The sequence below is a fragment of the Podarcis melisellensis genome (assembly GCF_964234715.1).
Source record: "Podarcis melisellensis genome assembly, chromosome: 14".
Lineage (NCBI taxonomy): Eukaryota > Metazoa > Chordata > Lepidosauria > Squamata > Lacertidae > Podarcis > Podarcis melisellensis.
Window position 1 is genome coordinate 20,776,190 of NC_138546.1, and position 8,640 is coordinate 20,784,829.

General features: G+C 40.3%; 1 protein-coding gene across 33 annotated transcripts in view; it reads left to right on the forward strand.

Moving 5' to 3' along the window:
• RBFOX1 (RNA binding fox-1 homolog 1) overlaps positions 1 to 1,921 on the forward strand; it is a 1,444,762-nt gene extending 1,442,841 nt beyond the window's left edge. For 28 of the 33 annotated variants that reach the window (XM_081887400.1, XM_081887403.1, XM_081887398.1 and 25 more), the window contains one exon: positions 924 to 1,921. In XM_081887400.1, the coding sequence (XP_081743526.1) occupies positions 924 to 946 (23 nt within the window). In that variant the 3' untranslated portion in view covers positions 947 to 1,921. The remainder of the gene's footprint in view (positions 1 to 923) is intronic. The other 5 variants (XM_081887402.1, XM_081887401.1, XM_081887427.1 and 2 more) reach the window with 1 other exon arrangement.
• The last annotated feature ends 6,719 nt before the right edge of the window (positions 1,922 to 8,640 follow it).

Here is an 8,640-nt window from a genome sequence, read left to right on the forward strand (position 1 = left end):
CACACACACCATTCCTATTCCTAGGCATATTTTTAAGGACTTTCCCTTTGAAGCCCACATGGAAACGGGAATGGGACAAACTCGGGTCTGTTCCCATGAACAGCTTGGGTGGACCAGTCTGTCATAATAAATAATAATAATAATAATAATAATAATAATAATAATAATAATAATAATAATAATTTATTTGTACCCCGCCCATCTGGCTGGGTTTCCTCAGCCACTCTGGGCGGCTTCCACAGAGACCAAAAATACACTAAAATGTCACACATTAAAAACTTCCCTAAACAGGGATGTCTTCTGAATGTCAGGTAGTTGTTTATCGCTTTAACATCTGATGGGAGGGCGTTCCACAGGGCGAGCACTGGACTCAATCCCAGTCTTGATTGACATGTGTTGCCTTATACCAAGTCAGATTACTGGTCCATTTAGCTCAGTACTGTCAACAACACCTTGGCATCAAGTCTCCAAGATCTCTCTTAGAGATGCCAGGGGGTGAACCATGGACCTTTTGCATGAAGAAGAGATGTTCCACCCATGGAGACATGGGCCTTAAGAACTCAAGAGATTAAGAAGAGCTCTGCTAGGTCAGGCCAATGGGCCCATTGATGCCATTCTCACAGTGGGCAACCAGATGGCCATAATGGAAAACCTGCGAGCAGGACCTGAGCACAAGAGCACAATCCCCTCCTGTGGTTTCCATCAACTGGTATTTAGAAGCATGCCCCCCCACGCCCCCATCATATAAGCTGATGATTCACTCACTAATTGGTCAGCTGGCACCTGTTTGAACAGCTTTGAGTGGTGTGTCCTGAACCTTGCTTGCAAAAAATTTTTGGGAAAAAAAATAACTAACATTGCAAATCCCGTTGTGAAGAAAAGCAGACGTTTAAAAAACAACCCATCAAATTGCTTTGTTTCAGAATGCTTTTGCACCCTTGACTGATGCCAAGACTAGGAGCCATGCTGATGATGTCGGTCTCGTTCTTTCTTCATTGCAGGCTAGTATATACCGAGGGGGATACAGCCGTTTTGCTCCATACTAAATGACAAAACCCATAAAAACCTTTCCAATGTGGGGGAAAAAAAGGAAGCTTTCCGAGGCCTGGGTATTGCAATACATGCAATAGTGCATCATTTTAGCAACTCTAAAAATAAAATAAAAATAAAAAAGAGGAAAAAAAATCTACATTTTTTTATCTTATACCTCAGATATTTTGTTCTGTGTATTTTAATATCGTGGGTCTTTTCATTTCCGAACGTTGCATAGTTCAATTGCTGGCTGTAGAAGGTTATTATTATTAAATTATATTATGATTAATTATGATTAATTATTCTTATTTTCATTGTCGTGGTTGAACTAGAAAGCTGCTAGAAACTAATTTAAAAATAAAATAATCTGTTTGGGGGCCACAATCAAGACTGCTATATCATGTAAATGAATTATATATGCTGAATATTAAGCTATCAGGATTCCTCACTTGTTTTGTAAGAGTGTTAAAGTGACATCAGGGTCCCCCCTCCCTCCTGCGCATCTAACATTTATTTTTGTTTTATAAAGGGGAGGGGAAAGAGGAGAGTTGAGACGGTGGCGATGGGGGTCCAACACGATTAAATCGTAAAGTGGGGCCGCCACTGCACCCATCGTCCCATATCAGCTGTTTTAAATTATTCACTATTTATTCAAAGCCAAAGGTTATGTTGTTAATTTTGAGGCTGGGGCGGGGCAGGGGCGGGAGGGCGGAGAGAGGGGTGCTTTAACTGACACCTGTACATAAAATCTAATTTAATGCTGTCCGGAGGGCACCCTCTTTCTAGGCAACCCACCAAGTCAAGATCAGCTCCAAGCATAACTAGTTCTTTAGGCAAAAAAAAAAAGAGAGAAAGAGAGAGAGAGAAAGAAACAAAGAAAAGAATAGAGGAGAAAGAGAAAATCTCTGCTAGTTAGAACATGAACAAGCTTTCTTTTTATATTTCTTCCAGTATAATAAATTATTGATATCATTGCAGACTTTTATATTACGGGAGGATTAAAAAAAATAATGATAATAATGATAATAATAATAAAAGGTGATAAAAGCACTGTTTCTATTTTTTTTTCTTTTTTTCCAAAAAAAAGAGAGAAAGTAATAAAAAAGTTAAATTCTTTGTACCGGTTTAATGGGGGTGGGGTGGGGGGGTCGGGGGGGTCGGGGAAGTGTATAAAATTTACATCTGTGCAGTGGAATTATTATTATTATTATGACACACCTACGGCGCTTTAGGTTTAGACCAAGAGATAAGAGACAAAAAACACACACATGTATAATCATTTTTACAGAATTTAAAATGCTGCTCATATTAAATAAATAAATAAACAAACATAAAAAAGTTTATATACGCATTTTACAAGTACTGCAACCATTGAGTAGAGAGAGAGAGAGAGAGAGAGAGAGAGAGAGAGAGAGAGAGATTAAAAAAAAATATAATAATCATGGTATTTTCATCTGCTTGGTACTTTTGGAAACATGACCGTGTCGTGTAAGCAAACTGCAATTCTTCGACATGTTCCAAGCCTGCCCCACTTCCCAACCTGAGGCTGTTGTGTTTGAAATTGGCTGGACCCAACTAAAAACAAAAACACCAGAATCATCAGATGAACAGAAGGTGGTTTGATGTCAGATACTTCCCATGTCTGATTCGCTGATGGTCACCCCCCCCCCAAGCACTGAAGAAACTCACGCCAAAGGGGCAGTTTCTGGCACAGCTGAAAAAATGCAGTTTGTCTGTACATCTGTTGTCCTGTTTACAAGTTAACCTAAGTTGGGGGTGTTTGTCAGGGGAAACTTCTTGTTTTTTGTATTTAAAACAAATAAAAAGCAGAAAAAAGACTGTCTTGCGACAGTTTTTTGGTTTTCTTTTTTTTTGTTCTTTGCTGAAGATAGTTATTATATTCTCATCTGTATGGTGCGGGCCTAAGAGAAAAAAAGGGGGGGCGAGCACTTTATAGTTAAAAATAAATAAAAATAAAAATGATCAATTCACCGCTGTGAACCTGCCAACTCGCTATAAACAATTCTGCTTTTTAAAAAGTGTTTGTGAAATCAGGCTTTCCTCTTTGTCATCGTAATGTGCATGCGATATGATCAGTTGAACGATAAACCATCAATAAAGTTTCACAAGATTTGAAAACGAGGTTTCTGGAGCATTTATATCAGAAGATGAAATATATATATGCACATATATATATAAATATATATGTGTGTGTATGTAGATCGTCTTTGTCAAAGCCAAATGTGAGGGAGAGCCACACACAGGGGTAGAGTCAGAGAGCGTAAAGGGAGGAATATGCATTTATCAATGGGAAAAATATTGGCTACTAAAAAAGAAATGTATTCCGCTAGCCAGGGAATGGACCATAACTTCTGTCATGTTGAACCCCCATGCTTTAGACCTAGATTGAAATCCTGAGAAATTCATGCACAAATCACAAATCCAATATTTCTTCTGTCCCACTGCCTCCTATTTTCTCCACTGAATCGGAAGCTGCTTTTAAAACCCAAAGGGAGTCTCCAAAGCAGTTTGAGGCTAGGAATGAGGTAGAGGAAGGGATGTATAAAAGCAAAGGAAGTTCAGCTTAAGCGCACCCCTACCCAAAAGTATTGGTGAATTCTGGTGAACACAGACAAATCTTGTGCAACCAAGGGAAGGGTGCGCTCAATGTGCACAAAGCCTGCCCTTTGTGGAGGGAAATTGGAGTGTCTGCATGGGTTGGGAGCAGGATCCATAGCTCCCATATCCACAAGACCTTGCAAGATTGAGACACGATCTAGTTGATCCAAACCATTGTGGCGATCCATTCTTTCCCATTCCAGCGCTTGTCAAAAGTTCCCTGTAGCTTTAGTTTAAGACTTGATTTGCTAGAGTATAAACATTTGGGGATTGACTCCAGCTGCAATTACCCCAGCTTATTGTCCCAAACTGTGCGTGTAAAGCACCAGAATCTTCTCCCTGTGCCTGCCTCTAGGGCCATTCTCCCAACCTGGTGTCCCCCAGATGTTTTGGACCACAACTTCACACAATACATAGTCGAACAATGGAACTTGCTCCTACAGGAGGCAGTACATTGGACACTCCGGATACAAACTGAACTCATTCCGGGGGTCCGTTCGCAGCCCGAAAATTACATAAACAGAGGCGTGCTTCTGCGGGTGCGCACGGCGAAACCCAGAAGTATACACTTCTGGGTTTGCCATGGCGGTAACCCGAAGATTCCGTGTCCAGAGGGATACGCAAGTAGAGATATGACTGTACTGGCCACCAACTTAGATGGCTCTAAAAGAGGACCAGACAGATTTATAGAGGAGAGGGATATTGAAGGCTACTAGCCATGCTGGCTATGCCAGTTGCTGAAAACCACAAGGGAGGAGAGTGGGCTTGCGCTCAAATCCTGCTTGCTGGTTTTCCACAAGCATCTGGCTGGCCACCATGAGAACAGGATGCTGAACAGGATGCTGAACTTGCTGGTGCAGCCAGCAAGGCTAATAGTCAAGGATGATAGGAGTTGGAGTCCAGCAAGTTAGGAAAGAGAGCAGCAAGTTAAGAAAGGATGCTATGTGACAGGCATAGGCAAACTCCAGCCCTCCAGAGGTTTTGGGACTACAATTCCCATCATCCCTGGTCCTGTTAGCTAGGGATGATGGGAATTGTAGTCCCAAACATCTGGAGGGCCAGAGTTTGCCTATGCGTGCTCTGTGATATATATGCAGTTTTCAGAAGATAATCTGTGTGCCCTTTCTCAGTTTCTGTTGAGTTCAGTGTGGCAAATTTAGGAGATGTTTTACACACACACACACAATTTCACAAAATAGTGAGGGAAATTTTTAGTGTTTAGGTTGAGAATGGCCATTCCTGGTGTGCATTTATATCTGAAATGCCAGGGAATTCACCAGATATTAGTGTTCAGAAACCAAGGGTGCTTACAGATGTAACTTGAAAAGGGACTTTCTTCACCTTGTTTTTCACCTGTGGAGGGAGCCCAGATTTCCCCACCTTCACAACAATGCATTCACCAGACATACTTATCAGCAATTTGAATGCTGTGTCTGGTTGTCTTTCTTCAGGAGAGCTGTCTGCCTTGTTTTATTTTGCTTAAATAATAAGTGCAGCATAGTTGGTGACTTGTTTAAGCAGTCATTTGTCACTTTATTTCCCCCAAAGGAAAAACCATTTTAGACCTGGAAGAAAAAAACCAACAATTTAAGAGGTTGTGAGTGGTCGGGTAGAGTGGTAGGTAATGCCACACGCACTAGCCAGTCAGTGCTGTGCATACCGGCATCTACTACAAACTGGTAGTACTAATTTCCTCTAAAATCAATCCTGGACAGGGAATTTGTTACTCCAGTCCTGGAGAACCCAGTGACATGACTTCTCAAACAATGCATGTCTGAGGCACTCTGAAATACCTTTTTTAAAAAACAAAAATAAAGTAAAATTAGCTGTTATATAAATATTTATTTTCTTACAAAAAATCATTTTGCACACATAGATCTCCTGATGTGTGGGTGATAAGTTAGTTTGTCGTTTTGATTTGAAGTAAGTGGCTGTATCGCAACTTAGGGGCAGTCCTCAATAAGTATCTGAAGTCTAATTCTTAGAGATAATTGCAAACAGATACGGTTGCCGAATGCTGTTGGAAAATATTTTTGTGAAAACTCCTAGAACACTCCGGTCATTCATTTTATTCAAATGTATGTCTGATATAGGGAATGTTTTTTTTCCAGTTATATAAATTATTACTGATAATATGAATTCTGATTTTAAAAGAAATGATTAATACCATATGTAGAATATCGTGACTTCAAAACAGTTACAAATCTTTAAAAACCCAACAAGTGTGTATATCTGTCTTTAGAAATTAGTGTTTATATCACTACAGTGGTTTGTGAATAAAGAAAAAAATGGTTTGTAATATTAAAAATAAAAGCTTAGTCTGAAATGGTGTAAATAAATCTGTGTCCAGAGTTGTTGCTGTTGTTTTTATCTCTCTCTCTCTCTCCTTCCTTCCTTCCTTCCTTCCTTCCTTCCTTCCTTTTTTTTTGGGGGGGGGGTTTCTATAACCATTCCATTTTTAGCAAAGTTACTTAAATAACCCAAACAGAGCGCAGAGATAAAAGAAATTCTGCTAATACCATACTGAAAATATTCTGCTAACACCATACTGGGGTGGGGGGTGGGGAATAGGAAAAAAAAACACCATCTAAATTGAGGGGAAATAAACAGAGTTTTTGTCTTTCTTACTTCAGGCCTTGTACATTACAGGGAGACGTTCAACCAAACATATAGGGGAAAACTCCTTCAGAACTACACAGCCAATCAGAGCATGTGTTACCTCACCAAACATCATGTCACTCTGCCTGATTGCTAAGCAACATTTCAACCCACCTCCACTTAGCTGGTTGAATTAACATTAACAGAAATAACCCTTAAGTTCCACACAAAATGATCTCTGCTGTTGCACCTCCAGCAGTTGTTCTCTCAACCATTTCACAAATAAAAATCAAATACGTTATGTATTTGGGTCCCATACAGCTACTTCAGACATACCCCTGAAATAATACAAGATACTCGTCTCTACTCCACAGTCTACTTGCAATCTAAACACTGACCATGGAGGAGGCAAGAAGAAAGAAAAGAAGGACAGCAGAAGAATGACTTGAGAGAGAAGCTGTATGAAGCTTAGTAGTAGAGCATCTGGTTCGTTGTCTGATTATTGATTATTAGCATTTCCAAGCAGAAAAGATCCTGGAATATATGGGTTCAGGTGGTCCATGAGGTACCCTGGACCTAAGCTGCTCAGGGTAAATTAATACAATGCCCTGAACCTAGCTTGGTAGTAAATGGGCAGCATGTCTTGATGCTTTAACAATGAGTTGTCGGCCAAGTGCCCCCATCAGCAATCTGGCCTTCTGATTCCACACCAGCAATCCAGCCTCAAGTTTACCAGTGTATGGATTCAATTGTCAGGCTATCCTTGTCCAGGAGCGTAGCCAAAAGTAGGTAAGTAAAAGCAGCTTGACACTCACATGACTTGGGCCATGGGGCTCACAACTCTAAGGATGGGAGAGAAATACAATTTAGTTCACATTTAAAGATGAACCTACCTCAATATCACTTTCTGTAATGATGTACAGACCAAAATACAACCAGCCTTTAAAATTTGCACTTTGCTGATGGCTAGGGATAGAGAGGTATTTGATCAACTTTGTTTTTTTAGAAATGAAATACTAAATTTGCACTTTCTGAAACAGTATGAAACCCAAACACAGGCATCCTTCAAAATTCACACTGCTCTGAATTTTGCAATGCAGTTCCTACCCTAGTGAAGGGTACAAACAATTATATACTAGGGTGAAGTCTGCAGAGACTGCATATATTAGTGGAAACAACATCTAAAACATTATATTAGAAGAAATAGCTTTATAAAAATGTGCATCTTGGGCAAAATTGAGCATACAAGCATGCGTACAGTATACAAGTATAAATTCAGACTAAAATACTGATGAATTTTCATGAGGATTTTAAACAACAGCAACAACAAAAATCACAAACTGATGTGGAAATATGGAGAATTGAACTAAACATTGGAAAAAACCTAACTTAAACCAAAATTGAGAGATTTGCCCATCCCTATCCTCAGGTGGCTTTCTATTCCTTCTGCACCTACAACCAGTAGTAACCTAAGTGGGGTACAAACGACAATCCCCAGTTGCCCCCTCAAGCTGCTTTGAAGGAGTGTAGGTGGACCCCTGCATCTAATGGTCAGAACTGCCAAGTTGGAACCATCAAATAGCATAAAGGAGGACCTGGTTTGTTCTTCTGCACTTTGGCCGCACAGAGGTCAATAGTGATATTCACAGTACTTGTGTTAGTCTACCTGCTTTATTCTATTGCTTTTACTGTTTTGCTGCAGTGGCCATGATGACTATAAACATTCATTTTTAACAATGAATAAAAATAAAGCTGGGATGTGCCAGAAACTGAATTCGGCAAATCAGGGGTTAAATCAGGGGTTAAACCGAACTTACGATAAGAAACAGGAGAAACTGAGAGAAACCAAAACTGACAAATTCCCCCATCCCTACTTAGTTCAGAGTCATGGCCTGTCCTGACCTTTCAAAAAGCTACATCTGCTTCCGACCATTGAATTCTGTGTCTGCCAGCTCTGGCAGTTCACAGGGAGAAGGAGAAGTCAAGGAGCCTATCAAAGAGACAGTTGGCCAAAGAAACGTGTGTTCAGTTGGACAAGAATTTAATAAAGTCTCTTGAGTCTTCCATCTTACAGAGATAGGTGAGTTGGTCAAGCCAAGAGATCCTGCAGTATAAGCCTGTCTTGAAGAAGACGAGGCACTTCCTGGGTTACCAACGATGTTAAGGAACCACAAGTTGCATAAACAATGGTCTGCTCAGGAGGGTTGACAAGTGCAAGAGGGACAGACATCTTTCCCCCTTGAATTATTGTGAGGGAAAGAAAATTTTAACATGTACAAGTTGACATTCAAGGATTAGAAGAACACCACCTCAACCCACAGTTTCCTTTTCTCACAGTGGCCAACCAGATCCTCCAATAACAAGCCTATAAACAGGACCTGGGTGCATCAG